Source organism: Polistes fuscatus, unplaced genomic scaffold (genome assembly GCF_010416935.1).
Source record: "Polistes fuscatus isolate 324 unplaced genomic scaffold, CU_Pfus_HIC Scaffold16, whole genome shotgun sequence".
Classification (NCBI taxonomy): Eukaryota; Metazoa; Arthropoda; class Insecta; order Hymenoptera; family Vespidae; genus Polistes; species Polistes fuscatus.
In genome coordinates, this window is record NW_025113064.1 from 3,378,462 (window position 1) to 3,394,638 (window position 16,177).

The window sequence follows — 16,177 nt, forward strand, 5'->3', positions numbered from 1 at the left end:
CTTTCACCGCAGCTTGCCGGAGGCTCGATGACGTTGACGATTGGCCGACCTTGCGTTCCAAGTACTGCTAGCTATTCAGATTACGCGGAACGCTCTTCTCTGCTCTGCTAAAGAGTTTTTGAACGTTTTCGAGCCTCAAGTTCGAGTCTCTTCTTGAGTAGGAAAAAAATGAGAGATAGAAAGACCAAGAGAGCAAGCGAGAGAGAAAGAGAGAGATGGGAATAGAACTGCAGAAGTATTCTAGTCAAGAGTATTCGACACGAAAAAGAAAAAAAAAAAGTCTAAAGAGGAAGACATGATGTATACATCGGAGTCGTATAACGAGCTCTACGCAGCAGACGACGATTTTTCTACATTGCTAGATATTCCAACGAGTTACCTCAATTCTAAGATACTTCAAATAATTAAGAAAGGAAAAAATATAAAAAGGAAGAAAAAAAGATTAATAATTCAGCCCCTCTATAAGTAAATTATATTATAGATAACGATATAAATATCTTTTTCTTCTCAAATTGTAATTCTAATTATTTGATATAAAGATAAATTGTTTATATTTGAATTAAAATATTAGGAGATTATTCTGACTTAACTGATAAGATTATTATTGTACAGAGAAATAAAAAATATGATAGTGAAATTGATGGAATAATATATAAATATGATTCGTTCAAAAAATAAAATAAAATAGAAAATAATTTTATTGAAAAAAGTTAATGTGTTTGTTTACTATACACGAGAAGGCAAGATTCAAAATTCGGTTGAAATATGAAAAAATATGTAATAAAAAAAATAAAAATAAAAAGAATATATATAGAGAGAGCGATAAAGGGAATTCCACTTTGAAATATGGATTTACTTTTGCAGGATGATCAACAAAGCGAGATTAACAACAAGCCTGTGCTCGATACTTCGATACGAATCACGATAAACCTACATTAGGTGTATATATTCACCTGTGTGTAGTTGCATTCATGTATTTCTATGTTTTATATATATATATAATGTGTATATAACAATTTAATGTTGTTTTATGTACAACGAGAGTATACAGAGAAAAATATTCTTCAACCGCAACTATTAGGACCGAACAAATACAAACGATGTATGATTTGCAACATCTTAATATTTAGTTGTTTACTTTACAGGTATATGTAACCTCGGGTTTGGAAAGAAAATTCCATAGGGATGTGAAAAAGATGACGAGAAGGTGAAACAGGAGGATACAACGTTCCAATAAACGTAAGAATTCAGTTATAGCGTATAAACATTTTTCTGAAAGAAATATCATCCATTTACTTTACTGTTATTCAATATTTCATTATTAATTATTTTAATTACAATTGATCTCGATCGAATGATCTCCAAAATATACGTATTTTAAATCTGAGAAAATAAAAATATAAAAACATAAATTATAATTTAACTTTACTGGTTTAAAAGTGATTACAAAATTTAAGGATTAATTTTGAATGAAAGTTATTACTCCGGATCAAATAAAATCCTAAATAATTTTATTCCAAATTTGTTAAGTGAAAATTATTAAGCATTAACTTTGTTATCTTTATATTACTACAAAAATAATCATCATTATAAAAATAATGTCACTTCTATCTAAATTAATCCGAATCAAAAATGAAATGTCCTACATAGTTTAATTGTAATCCTTAAGATAAAGAGTATCGATATAAATTTCAAGCCTAACTTCGTAACCCGTATATTCTCTCATTATCCCGTGTACAGGTTCGTTGGACTACGAAGCAACTAGTGTGTAGTTATATGTATACCGTTAATTCGAGAAAATGGATGACGTAACTCCATCTATAAAGCTACGAATACCAAAAAAAAAAAAAAGAAAGAAAACGTCGAACGTATAAACACAAAAATATCGATGTGTGAGAGAGAGAAAAAAAACATACATTTGTTTATGTTGACCTTGATCGCTACTAAAAGATTTTGAAATAAAAAAGTTTATGCAATTTTTACTTGTTGAAATAAAAGATGATCGGTGTATCCGCCATGACACTTAGCTAGACTTCAAACTTATTACACTTGTAGGTATAAAAAAAAATAAAATAAATAAATAAATACAAACGTATATAAATATAATGTCAATACATTTTTATAAGGTTAATAAATACATCGAAGTAAATATGAAGTGGTCGATAGTTCGTATCGATGCTCTGAAAAACGTGAATAATCGAAATCTCTTATGGATAAATCGCGCGGTAAATTCGAACAAGAAAAAGGGCCAAAAGAATTTTGACTCACCTCTGACTAACGTCAAATACTTCGAATCGTCCTCTCGTCATCCTCGAAAAATCTCCAATAAAGATCATCAATAAATCTGACAGGATAAGCTAGCTACACGAGTGAAATTATCATATCGTAGGAGTAGTTAGACGTGAAGAACAAAACTGTCTGTCCTGCGATGGGTGGTTGTCCTTGAAGAGAGGGAAATAGTTCCGGTTAGGAAAAAACGTGTATACGTTGGATGGTACCCGCGTGCGTGCGTTGTTCCTCTCCTCTGTCTCTTCTTCTCCAACACCTTCTCCCTCTTTTTCTTGTTCACTTGCTGGTTATAGCACAGGCGCAGAAAAAGAAAGGATCATGCTCTCGCAAAAGGTGAAAACCGGCAAAGGCGAAAGTCTCACACTACAATGTAGAAGAATTTTTCGTTATATTATAATTTCACTCACGAATTTAATGAATACGACAATTTCATTCACGGTAATATTGCTTGTGAAAAAGGATTGACGAACGAGTATAAATAGTCTCGACAATGTGTTACCGAAGTAGTTAAACACGAGTCTGGAGGAACAGCTTGTATATGTGTTGTATATACTACAAGCGTATATTCACGCAATCGTTTACAACCGGCATTCGAATAACGCGTGCACCTGCATATGTATTATTTATACAAAATATTTATCGTTGATTTAATCGAAAGAAAATAATTGTTTGAGTATTATAATACAGTGTCTTTTTTCAACGAGTTATTAAATGTTATTTACCGTACACGACCGGAGTGCACCAAAGTCCACAATTTTGACTACTCGCAAGGCACACACGACATACGAACGTATATTACCTAAGCAACCGTACTCGTGAAAGGCGACCGCGGTTCTGATCGCCCTTCGCTACTGGGAGAGCGCGCCTACCGTTACAAGCCACGCGATTGGTCTAACCGCTTGGCGGGGATGATGCATCGGATTGGTCAATCGACCGCTCCCTGTCTGCCGGCACCAGTGGCAGCACTTCACATATCTTCGTGAATATACCGAAACACCAGAGGTTCTCCTTCCACATTTTTTTCATTTTTCGCACTAGCGGTTCTCAAATCTATCTAAAAACAATTAATACTAATGTTAAAAAAATATTTTCAATTAGTATATAAATTAATATAATTTAATTAATTAAAAATATTTTATTATATCTATTTGGACCATTTAGAAGCCCGGTACTTTAGAGAGATGATTCCTAAATCTCTATCAAAGAAAATAAATATAATTATGTTGACAAATTTTTTTTTAAATTAATAAATTAATTAATATAAAATAAATTACTTTTTATTTTATAATTATTTGGATTTATTAATTGTGATTGTTCGAACTTGGAAATGAGGGATGCATTATTTTTTTCTACAAATAAAAAGTATAATCACGAATATAATATTAGTTATATACATACATATTATATTAAATTAACTACTTAACTTTAATAGATGTTTTATTTATTTCACATCTTCTGATCCATTATAAAATACATTTGTGTCAAATTGCAATAGTTACTCAACTGCATTTGTAGTTTACTTTTAATCTTTAAATAATTCTACAATATTAATAGACTTTTCCATCTGCTGAATATCTGAAAATGTATAAAATAGACAATTAATAGTAAAATTCATCTTTATTATGATTAATGAAGATTTACATGGCTGTTCATTCTCAACGTACGTTTTAGGTACAGTATGTATAGAGATTACACAAAATCATACATAATTACGTTTTGTTGCGGAATTATGATTATGATTATGATAATAATAATAATAATATTAATAATAATAATGATAATAATAATAATAATAATAATATAATAATAATAATAATAATAATAATAATATTAATAATAATAATAATAATATTAATAATAATAATAATAATATTAATAATAATAATAATAATAATAATAATAATAATAATAATAATATTAATAATAATAATAATAATAATAATAATAATAATATTAATAATAATAATAATAATAATAATAATAATAGTAGATTACTATTAAGTAATACAAATTATGATAAACTCAAATCCAATTCTCTTCTCAAATCGAATTAATCCCGAGTAACCGAGATGTGATTAAAAAATGAAAAGAAAATATGTCATTACTTTATCATCACTTTGTATAGACATTTTCTTAGAAACATCCCTTTTTTAAAGAATTTTCTGCAGCTGAAATAATGAATATTCACAAGATAACTTTTTAAAGGTTCCAATTTTACAATTACTGATATTGTATATAAATATTCAATCCGAGAGATCGATATAAATACAATATACTAAAAATATGTAATCTTTGAATAAATGAACTTTTTAACTTAATAAACAAATTTTCAAGAGATCGGAAAAATTAAAATGATGATGACATAATGAAGAAATTTATAACCCAAAGTAGATTCTTTATTATAAAAATTTTTAATGAAAATAAAATTAAATTAAAATTAAAATTTTGCTACGATCATTCCTGTCTTATTATAATCTGTTTTCTCGCTCTTTTCCTCTTTCTCTCCAATGACAATTGTTATAATATATATATATTCTCATGCAATCTCTCATTATAATTACTATAGTACCTATAAAGACTTAGGTGTACATAAGATTTATTATTACACAAAATGCGACTTCGATTGAAATCTTTTTATTCTGAGATTGAAAATGACTATTATTCAGACAATTTTAAAAATAATACACACATACTATTGAAAATGAATGCCGAACGACGCTTAAATATTCGTCGATGATTTAAAAATAAAAGGAAAGGAGGGAAACTTGGAAACAAAAATTAAAGAAAAAAGAAAGAAACAAAGTATATTAATAAAAAAAGCATGAATTTGGTTAAGGGTGGCACGAGTCGAAAGTAAAAACGAAAAAGAACTTTTATATTACATAATAACGTAAGCTATGTACGTAAAGAAAGTAAATGAGATGTTGTGAATTAACAATCAAGCGTTTTAACCTTTCATTTAAAATATACATTATCGGCGAAGCAAGAAACCTTAATTGTTTCGTGCGAGCGATGCTATAACACATTGCTCATAGATTAAATCGCCACGTTATATGCACACTAGGAATTTTTCTTCGTTATCATCGTCATTATCATCATCATCATTATCATCATCTCTAACAAAATCACCTTTCTATTCCTTGATCGTCACAAATTACGCTTTTAACGTTTGTCTTTCCATTAGCTCTTCGTTATCTATGTTAAATTATATCAATATTTGTTTCACATCATATATATATATATATATGTATGCATAAATATATATATATACATATATATATTTATCCATATACATATATTATCACTCCAGTCTCTCTATTTAGTTTAATAACGTAGGTACACTTTGTCAACAGTCACTGTCACTTTACATCTCTGTTTTGTCTACTGATCTCTCAAGATAGTTCTTCAATCATCACTAAATTATGCTGGCTTCTGAGAACCTTTCTTGCCAATCAGTGATTTATGGATATGTGGAATAACACCTGCGAGAAGAAAATCATTAAGATTAATGATATTATATACATAAATTAAATATATATACAGGTGTCTAGGGTGAACATTTGTTTCTCATTTTCGTGTAAAAAATATGCTGACACCGTCAGACCGAAAAAATTCAGACACACTGTATATTCGATACAAAGATATAATAACTTACCTCCTCCTGCGATGGTAGCTTTAATCAGACTGTCTAACTCTTCGTCACCTCGAATGGCAAGTTGTAAATGTCTTGGAGTAATACGTTTAACTTTCAAATCCTTAGAAGCATTTCCTGCTAATTCTAAGACCTAACAATAAAAACAAAATATTAGCTTGGCCAATAATTATCAAATATTTCAATAAATCTTATAATTTAAACAATACATAACTTCACACTAAATTTATAAACATAGAGTCTACATTATTAATAAGAACTAACATCAATCATTCAAAATACATCAGACATTACTTTTCTAAATAATGGCGGGAAAAGTCCGCCATGATACCCCACGTGAACTTAATTTAGTGACACTAGTGGTCACTTTCCTAACTACGTTTACACGTTATTCTGACGTCACGCTTCCATGTATATAGTATTCATATTATGTATAAGTCACACACACACACATACATATATAACTAGTGAAATCAACCCAAACGCACATATACACATATACAGCAAAAGCTCTGACCCTCGGCTTCTCAACACGATATCTCTTCTCTCTCTTGCACCAACCTAACTCACCTCGGCTGTCAGATATTCTAAGATAGCTGCGCTGTATACTGCAGCCGTTGCACCAACCCGACCATGACTGGTAGTCCTGTTTTTCAAATGCCGATGTATTCTACCTACAGGAAACTGAAATCAAAATAAACGAATATATACTAACTTAAATTATAAGAATAATAATAACAATAATAAATCTCATCCTTCGCTAACACATTTCTATACGATACACGCAACACTCTCTTTTTTCTAACCTAAATTAATTATCACTTCTAAAGAAAAAAAAAGAGGTAAAGATAAAGAAAGAAATAGATAGAGATAAAGAAACAATGATAAAACGAAAGAGAATGTATTATAATCGTGTATTCTCCGATGACAAAAGAAAGAAATATTTTTAGGACGGTAAATATATATCGTAAGATGTTCCTATTATCCGTTGAAGTAACATCGACCTCTCTCTCCCAACATAACGCGTCAGCAGCTTTTTTGTGTCGTTAGAAAAAGAAATTGAATAGTATAATTAACATGGTCAACTAATCGTCTAATTATTTAATATACCGAAAAACTAAAGATAATTATGAAATATATGTCTTTATTTGGCACGAAGAAGTATGCGTGATTTATGTCTCTGTATGCGCGCGTGTGTGTGTATATATACGCGATTTATCATACATCTAATACAATAATATTTTCAGAAAATACGAAAATGACTGTGCTAATGGGAGTGAGAAAGATAGAGAAAATATACATTGCAATGATTCTTTCTCTCTCTCTATATATATATTTCATCTTTCACAGAGTCTGGGTCCACATACACACCACAGTATCACGACGGACATATACGCACGTACGCCTACACTACAAACACAAACACACGCACATGGACACGTACATTCTCACAAACGGGACGAATATCGAGCGGCACGCGATGGAAGATTATTCGGCTTTCCCGAAGGTTTCCCAGCTTTTCTGTCAGATTTGTTTCATCATTCAACGAAACATGTTAACGCCCTTAAACTTCCCTTACATGTTTAATATGTTATTCATTGATTATGCTCGATAAACCTATATAAGACTTTATCCTTGTATCTGGTCTGTACACTTCCTAACATTTTATTTCCTATGAGATACACATACACACGAACGTGAACATATATATAAACTCGTCGTATCACTTACACACGCGCTGTACACGCATTAAATAACGAAGTTAAAAATCTTCTTATTCCTCGTCACGTACACACGTACATACATCTATACATAATGTGTGTATATATATATATATATACACAGTGTCCATATTTTTTGGTTAACCTCTAAAACGAATCTATTATAATGTAACATCGCGTAACATCGGCTAATCGTTTCAAATAATAAATTTTTCTATTTACTCACTTTTTCATTCTTCCTCTTGTTTTAACTATTTTTTTTATTAATTTATCTAATAATCTTTCTTTTATCTCATCTCACACGAAATTCTTCTAATGAGTTATATGACGTCGCATATGTGTTGTGTATACGTGTGTAATTAAATCAAAACACGAAGGAAAAAACCGATCGAAACAACATGTATTTGTATTCGATCTTCGATACGATTTCGCGATAATACACGATTTTTGTATGATAAAAAAAACAAAATATAGAAAATGTGTTGTTCTTTCTAGAAGGAGATATTAATACTATAACCACATTAACATTGGTCGTTAACGTTAAAACACTTCAAATTACCGTAGAAGTTTCGAAAGGGCATAAAATATTCAAAGAGTCCGATAGACGACCGAATTGAAAGGCCCGGCGATCAAAGTGGGGGGATAGGGGATAGAAAGAGAAAGAGAGATTGAAAGGGGGATGGAGGGGGTTGGTTGTGGTGTAAATGGTCCCCATCCGACGACTCGTTCATTTCAAATCGAGTAAGCTAGTATGCACTTTTGTCGAGAGAATTCAATTCAAAAAATGAAATATTTTCCAATCGACCTATCGATTATTTTGATCGTTCAATGGTTTAAATATATTATGTAGAATCGAAATAACGGTTAAACGTTAAAAGCGCAAGCTCGATAATATAAGAAAAAATATTCCTTTGTCAGTAATAATAAAAGAGTACACGATTGGTTTTACTTCGCGCCAACTACGACTGTTTAACCTGTAAAGACCGCTATGAACTTTTACAATTGAAATACGTGAAAAAAATTGCATGGTAATTCAAAAATTGTTGTAATATATGTTAACGTTAAACATGTAACAAATTGTATAATGAACTCACCTGCAAGCCGGCCCTCGCAGAACGAGAGACCGCCTTTGCCTTTGCTTTGCCCGAATCCTTGCCCGCCTTTCCACCAGCCTGTTCACAGACGAAAATCACGATTAATTTAAGCGATAGAAGAACGAAATCTCGTCAGTCGATAATCGAAAGTCCATAGAACACGGTGGTATGTATAACGTTGACGGATGCCTGAAGAAACCGGTAAAAACTTGCGGATTACTCACCATTATTCTAGCAGTACCTTTCCAGTTCGCTACACGACAGACTTGCGGGGAGCACAGACGACGCCGTCTAAGCACGATCCCGCCAAATACGCTTGGCGCTGCTGCTTCGTCCCGCGGTCTGATCACGTGACAACTCTCGACCAATCACGGTCTGTTAGCGACGCGATCGTTGCGATACAGCGGTCGAATCTCGAATCACGGTCTATAAGAGACAGAAGAACACGTTAAATGTGTAAGAGAATCAACGACGCGTTCTTTTCAATCAAACTTGAATGCGAATTATTTATTTTATTTGATTACTTATGTTTATTTTTTCTAGAATACTCGTACGGGTCAAATAATTGCTTTTTATTTATCATCTCGAAACTTCGAGAACTTCTCGATCAGATTCTCTATTGTACATATCTTTCTCTCTCTCTCTCTCTCTCTCTCTCTTTCTCGCTTTCTTTTTCTTTCTCTCTTGTTTGGTGTTATCTTGTTTCTTCTTCTTTTTTATTTTTCTTTCTTTTATTTTTATCCTTTTTTATGATGGCGGGTGGAACGCAACTGGTGGCCCTCACCCTTTTTATTCTTTCTTTATATTTTTCCATAATAAATAAACGATATTGATAATATTATTAATTGGGATATGAATTTAAATACTTTGTGAATATATATATATATATTCCTTTGAGAAATGATAAAAGCTAATATTAAACATTATTTTCCTTGAGAAATATATAACCGAACAAACAAGGTCATTATAAAACGTTCTTAAATAATTTTGAGAAAATATGATAAGAATAAATATAATAAAAATGTCTTGAGAATTTTTTTTTATTGAAGAGTAAAAAGGCAGTAGCACAAAATACTTCACAATATACAAGAATATACTTATATATGTATATAATATGTATATATTAAAGTATTCTAAGTAATAATATTACTGGGATTAAATAACGATAAATGGGGGAGAATCGAAATAGATGATTGAACTTATAATTGTATATCGGGATTGGGTTCAAATACGAATAAAATTAATTCTAAAGCGATCCGTGGCGCTGTATTGGAGAGGACGTTTCGAATTTAAAGGACCGATTTTTGTATTTGTGTATTATCTACCACAAACTTTTATATATGTATATATATATATATATATATAAATCTATATAAACTCTAATCATCGAGTGATAAATTTTAACAATCCTAATAAAAGTTTAATAATTAGGAATAAAACTTGATTTTACGGTTCGATGAAAGAACAAAAAATGAGTAATATTTATTATCTAATAAACTGATTAATGGTTTAGAATTTCTATGACGTCAGAATCGTTAAATTTGTATAAAAAAAAACATTCGATAGAAAATTGATTGGCCTTAGCGGGGGCTTCGATCGATGAGAATAATACGAGCAAGGATTAAAACGAGACTGTTGAAAATTGCAAATAGCACGAGGAGCATTTATACGATGGGTCACGATATCGACGAGTAGTCTGTTACATGGGACATGCGCGTTAACAAATCCGCAAAGCCTCGCGTTCCAATTTTTCCCGCCATTTTCCTCCCCTATCATCCCCCACCATTCTTCTTATCGTTATTATATTACTACTACTATTATTACGGCTATTACTACTAGTAGGGACTATTATTACGTAGACAATACAAAGGTTCTTTCTCGCGAATTTATCGTTGGTCCTGTCGTTCGATCCGTCCAGCAGATACATCCGCCATTATTTGTTATATGTACTGTATATGTATGCATATGTATATTTATCCTCGAAATTATTTAGTATAGATTGCTGTTAGCCTCAGCTAGCTCGTCGCATTTGTCATCGATGTCGTCCTATAATTAAAAAATTAAATTAATAATAATAAATGTGCATATATGCATACGATATTATAAATAATTGTGAAATATTTCTTTCGAATTTTTATTCTACCTCTTTACTATTTTCCATCACAAATTTATTCGAAGAAATAATACAAGAAACTTTACTTCCTTTTAAAAGCATCTTGCAGGGATATTTTCAGGTTTAAGAATACGATTGAATTGCATTTTGTAATGGTAACTTTCAGCTAAACTTAATTTACTAGTTGAATTGCCAAATGAAATGAGATTATACAAAATTTCTAATTGATCATTTACCTCATCCAACTGTAAACATTTGCCCCATTCTGTGAGACTAATCATGTGATCGTTATCAGCATCGCAAGAATCGAAGAATGGTGCTATGCAATGTTCCAAAGCCATTAAGTGTCCTTCAATAGGGAAAAGTTCGTGCCTGGAAACTTTCCTATCGTGTGGATGACCATCGAGGTCACACCACTTCCAAATGGCTGCATTTGTCCAGCGCAGTGTCAAGTTAGTTTCAGCTTCGCGTTGCATTTTCAAGTAGTGCGATGGTAGTTCTTGACGATCAGCTAAATCACGCATTATGTTGAACAACCAATCGCGCATACGCCGCGGAAAATCTGCCATGTCCTCTTCCTTGCAGATCTGAATAACAGTAACGCAAAATCCAACATATGAGTTAAAGAAAATCGATACCAATGACTACGACTAGTCACGGACGATACTAAATAATATTTTTGATGTTATTTTTAAATCAAAAATTACTAAACAAGAATTAGTAAATTAGTTTTGTTCATACTCACAGGCATCTGTTTACATTCCCCATAATATTTGATATGAACGTGCTGATATTTAGAACCTCTACACCTGGGATCATCAGTACTACAGAAACAACGTGCTTGATAGACCTCGCAATCGCTGCCAAAAGTTTCATTGTAATTTGTGCAGACCTTACGACGAGGATCAACTTCCTCATCGCAAAATTCGATGCAAACGCATTCGGCTACGCCATCTTCAGTTGACTACAAATGATTTAAAAATATTAGACACCTGTTCTGTAACTCCAAACATTTAAGAACGTTTATTTTAACTATTAAATAATTATAATTTAGAAACTGACCTTACAAACTCGTCCAGCACTACAATGTTTACCCATGCAAGGATCAACTTCGATCAAACGTTGCTTTTTCGCTGCAAGCTCATTTCTAGCATTTTCAAAGTTAACTTCAGCATCTTTGTTATCATCTTCCGCAATCTCGTCAGCTTCTAGCATGTTAATCACTTCATCCTGAAGCGATGGTTCGGTCGTTGTTCGATGTTTCCTTTTATGCTAAAAAAAATCATATTTTGTGTTAAAAAAGATATTATTATATTTACTAACTTATTTTTATTTCAATTCTAGGGATATATTTATAACGATCAAAAAAGTAAAAGAAAGAAAAAAGATAATTTTGAAATATTAAAAAGATATTTTTGTTTCTAATTAAATTGAAATATATCAAGTTATAGTTTACTAACCTGTCGTGCAGAAACATTTGTTACAAGAGCCACTAAAAGCAACCCAAGGAAGAGCAGCTGCAGCTTCGTCGTCCGCATTGCGATCCCTGCGACAAACGATCGATCGATAAGTGCGTAACTGTGCGCGTTTACGAGTCTTATTATTATTAAATGGTACGTATGCTATAGTACATATATCCTCGAGAGTACATTGGAATTAATCAGACACATTGAGTCTCATTTATTAATCGATTCAAACGTCATCTTGATTTTTTTCTCAATTACCAGAACCATTTTGTAAAGTTAGCGACTTCCTTCCTTCCTTCCTTCCTTCCTTCATTCTTTCTTTTTTTTTTTAATATATGAATACATTTTAAAATTGATCCCCAATCAATTATAAATAATAAAAATGAAAAAAATATGATATTATACAGAATGAATACTTTCAAATTACAATTTCTTTTTATTTATAGAAATATATAAATTAAGAAACGAGTAAATCGATTTTTTAAATTTACCGCCAGACTCTATGATAGTCATTTAAAAAAAGAATATATTTAGTTAAACGAAAGAATTGAAAGATCGAAGTTAACGATCTTACGAACGATTCTTGGGTCAACATAGCTAAAGATAATAAATCTGTCAACATGACTTTTGATAGGAGTAACAAAGCGATAACCTAAATACTTTACAATAATCGTCTCGCATAAGTCTTCGATATAAGAAAGTTCGACGACATTAAGAACAGGATTCATGCGTGAGACCGACCCTTTTCCGTTTCTTATTTCGCATACGCGTTATTATTACGACATACGTATGTTCTTTTCTCTTTATACAATATACATATGTTTTCAATTCCAAGAAAGAACGTGGCAAGATCTATTTACGTATCGTCATCTCTCAGTTTATCAAGCAAAGGAAGAGTTAATGAGAAATCAAGGCCTCAATATCAACGTTTTCTGTTAATCTACAAAGAGAACGAGAAAAAAAAGATTCTAATTTTGTTGATTTTACTACGAAATTATTCTTTATATTATTTATATTCGCGCTCAAAGTTAATTAATTATTCACTTCATTTCTCTCATTTCTATTATATATATATATATACTTCTACGATAATAATTTATTTCCGTAATATGTACTATTATCTATTTGCTAATAAGAAAAAAAAAAAAAGTAACAGGAACTAACGTTTGTATAATTTTGTTCAAATTATTCTGAACATTTTTCGACAAATTTACTTTGTTAAAAATTAATATTTAAACTCCACTTCTCTCCTCTTTTCGTTTTGATTTCCTTTTTTGGGCAGGACGATACTTCGCGGTATTTATAACTGCACTCGAGGGATTGCGAAATTTTGTGTACTTAAAAAACAAAAGAGAGAAATATAACAACTACGTGTAAGATAGTAAATTTGTTACGAGGACAATTCTAATATTTTTTATTTTGTTTTAGATATATATATATATATATAAATAAATATGAAGTATTATTTTCTCAAGAAATGTATACTATAGAGAAAAGAGATTAGATTATCGCTGGAAAGGTTTTAATTGCATTAGATGGAAGAGTCTCGTAATCTCTCTTTTTTTTATTTCTCATCTTTCTTTTTTTTTTCTCTTTATATAACGATCTAATTTCGTTAAATGAAACGCCAACATTTCCAGGACAATAATCAAAATTATTCGGAAATATTATGTATAATATATCTGTGTGTTCTCATTTCATTCCACCTACATAAGTTAATGTTAATCGACATACCGTGGGTGGATATTTCAACGGATCGTTTCATGTCGCTGAACGTTCCTGAGTATACAAGAAAAGTATACGCGGAGTAACACCAGTTCGGTTTCTGACCGGAGAACCATCGAGAGAAGCCACTTGACACGCAAACTTCGTATAAATGCGCTGCTGGCGTAATAATATTTCTACCGATTCTTATGGCAAAGGGGTAAGGAAAAAGGGAGGTCACTGCTTTGGGTCTTACGAAATTTTTCCATATACGTTTTCAACATATTTTTCTATTTTTGTAATAACCTTTGTGTTTGCAAGAAACATCATATTAATCGTCTATTTGCATTATAATTATCATAATCTAATGTTAAATAATAGCACAAGTTTTTTTCTTATTAATTTGCGATTTTTAATTATTAATAGTATTAATGAAATTATATGAGGTGTATTAACGGAGGGAAAATTTGATTTTATTTCAATAATAATGTTTGCATACGTCGGCAATAACAATAGTTTAACAACGTTCCATAGAACTGAGATAATTGCTCATAAAAGATATTTTAAATAGCGACCACGACATGAACAACTCATAAAATCAAAAATATCTTTGGACAAAGAAGACTATTAAATTGTACATATAATTCTATTGTTTTATCCTATTCGAATATTATTTTTTGATGGAACGATAAAAATGTGCGAGAAGAATATTTGATTTCCGCTTCGCAAAGGATGGATGATTACATTCGCGCCTACAAAAATGAGATAACTTCTCCAAATATGGGTAATTGCTATGGTGATTAAAAAAAGAACAAAGAGCAAGACGTTCGATCCTGTTTGTTAATATAACAATAAAAATATATATATATATTTTAGTATACATAATATGTATATTTATATATTTTACTGGATATTTTATTATATTAGGTATTAAGTATACCTAACAGTACATATAAACATAAGTTATTTTATAAAATTTACAGGCTCAGAAAAAAATTATATTCTCGGACCAATATAAGTAATACATACCTGAAACGATCAAGTTTTCCTCTTTCTCTCTCTTTCCTTCTTTTCAACAATTTATTGCGATGAAAAGACTAAATACAAAGCAGCCCTCCAAATCGGTCGCTGGACCGGTACTGACTGCAGCCTGGATACGTTCGAAAGACCAAACGAGATGAGATGATCTCATCTCTCCCTCTCTCTTACTCCCTTTCTTTCCTTCTCTTCCTTTCCCTCTCTCCCTCTCTTTCTTCCTTTATCTTTCCCGTTTACTCGTTCTCTTCCTACACCCCCGATTTGATCTTCCTGCCACATGGCGATTCGTGTTAACTATCGTTTCTTTTAAACATTTACATTTATGCTCTTCTATTACGCAATAACAAGATTACATGCATGCGTGTACACATCCACGAGAAGTTTAATAAACGCGCTCTCCTTGGTTTCCTGTAACAAGTACAAAGTACTGATTGAAATAATGAAATTATACCGTTCAAAAATGATACTTGTCAAGAGAAAACGTTAGTTAATTGAGTTGAACGTGATTTTACGAAAATAATTATGTATTTCGTGTATTGAAGTATTATAATAATCATGTTATTATGTTCTCTTACCAGAAGTTTCAAATTTTCGAGAAATCGAAAATATTTATCGCAAATCGAACTTCAAATAGAAATCGATTTTATTATCGACATTTTTACTTGGTCGGTAAGACATTTTACTTCTTTTACATCGGTTGGTAAAATCGGTATATCGTACGAATACTTCTGCACGGTTGATAATACAGGGATCAAATCTAAAAAATGTTTTGAGAAAATGTACAACTAAATATTTACGAATATGTATAACAACTTAATGTCTAAATTAATTCTTAAAATATTATCTGTAAAATAAATATTTTCTAATTGTATAGATTATTTTTAGTCGTTGAAATCCTATTGATAATACTTCTGCATTCTGTTCATATTTAAAGATGTGTCTGATGATTTCCAAATGTTCCCATTCTTGTGATAATATTTTTAATTGCCTTTGTCTTCTAAAGTAAGGATGTAGATGGTTTCCATTGTTTTAACAATGTAGACTATTTTTTAATGTACTACAAAAATAATAACACAGATTATCTCCAATGGCATTCATCC

The 16,177-nt window shown here is 31.1% G+C and overlaps 2 protein-coding genes and 2 long non-coding RNA genes across 6 annotated transcripts; 1 reads left to right on the top strand and 3 right to left on the bottom strand.

Annotated features, from left to right (window-relative positions):
* Nucleotides 1-564: 564 nt before the first annotated feature.
* LOC122514968 lies at nt 565-2,101 on the top strand. Its single transcript, XR_006303186.1, has 2 exons — nt 565-1,239; nt 1,741-2,101. It is a non-coding gene; the product is annotated as an uncharacterized LOC122514968 (long non-coding RNA).
* On the bottom strand, nt 2,098-3,145 carry LOC122514957. Its single transcript, XR_006303173.1, has 2 exons — nt 2,269-3,145; nt 2,098-2,180 (listed from the first exon to the last, which is right to left on the bottom strand). It is a non-coding gene; the product is annotated as an uncharacterized LOC122514957 (long non-coding RNA).
* Nucleotides 3,146-3,708: 563 nt separating this feature from the next.
* LOC122514944 (histone H2A.V) lies at nt 3,709-9,084 on the bottom strand. 3 transcript variants are annotated; one of them, XR_006303155.1, is made up of 5 exons: nt 8,222-8,392; nt 6,512-6,625; nt 5,945-6,074; nt 5,242-5,771; nt 3,709-3,864 (listed from the first exon to the last, which is right to left on the bottom strand). XR_006303155.1 is itself a non-coding variant. In XM_043632095.1 (5 exons), exons 1-5 carry the CDS (start codon nt 8,981-8,983, stop codon nt 5,710-5,712), a joined length of 387 nt encoding a protein of 128 aa, XP_043488030.1. In that variant the 5' UTR covers nt 8,984-9,084; the 3' UTR covers nt 4,908-5,709. The 3 variants fall into 3 exon arrangements, 2 of the variants coding, with proteins under 2 accessions (XP_043488030.1, XP_043488028.1); XM_043632095.1 differs by lacking the exons at nt 3,709-3,864; nt 8,222-8,392 and adding exons at nt 8,757-8,834; nt 8,981-9,084 and having other exon boundaries at nt 4,908-5,771; XM_043632093.1 differs by lacking the exon at nt 3,709-3,864 and having other exon boundaries at nt 4,908-5,771.
* A 694-nt stretch (nt 9,085-9,778) lies between these two features.
* LOC122514929 (SPARC) lies at nt 9,779-16,084 on the bottom strand. The gene is made up of 8 exons (XM_043632076.1): nt 15,987-16,084; nt 15,653-15,834; nt 15,069-15,485; nt 12,330-12,415; nt 11,932-12,141; nt 11,615-11,833; nt 11,106-11,456; nt 9,779-10,802 (listed from the first exon to the last, which is right to left on the bottom strand). Exons 4-8 carry the CDS (start codon nt 12,405-12,407, stop codon nt 10,746-10,748), a joined length of 915 nt encoding a protein of 304 aa, XP_043488011.1. The 5' UTR covers nt 12,408-12,415; nt 15,069-15,485; nt 15,653-15,834; nt 15,987-16,084; the 3' UTR covers nt 9,779-10,745.
* Nucleotides 16,085-16,177: the final 93 nt, after the last annotated feature.

What these genes read in the sequence shown, in the direction of transcription:
- LOC122514944 (XM_043632093.1), bottom strand. Translation starts at nt 8,377, where the DNA reads ATGGGGACCATTTACACCACAACCAACCCCCTCCATCCCCCTTTCAAT. An exon ending in GCCCTTTCGAAACTTCTACG is followed by an intron (nt 6,626 to 8,221) that starts GTAATTTGAAGT and finishes TTTTGATTTCAG; the next exon opens with TTTCCTGTAGGTAGAATACA. An exon ending in TAGAATATCTGACAGCCGAG is followed by an intron (nt 6,075 to 6,511) that starts GTGAGTTAGGTT and finishes TTTTATTGTTAG; the next exon opens with GTCTTAGAATTAGCAGGAAA.
- LOC122514929 (XM_043632076.1), bottom strand. Translation starts at nt 12,407, where the DNA reads ATGCGGACGACGAAGCTGCAGCTGCTCTTCCTTGGGTTGCTTTTAGTG. An exon ending in GTGCTGGACGAGTTTGTAAG is followed by an intron (nt 11,834 to 11,931) that starts GTCAGTTTCTAA and finishes AATCATTTGTAG; the next exon opens with TCAACTGAAGATGGCGTAGC. An exon ending in GGGAATGTAAACAGATGCCT is followed by an intron (nt 11,457 to 11,614) that starts GTGAGTATGAAC and finishes ACTGTTATTCAG; the next exon opens with ATCTGCAAGGAAGAGGACAT.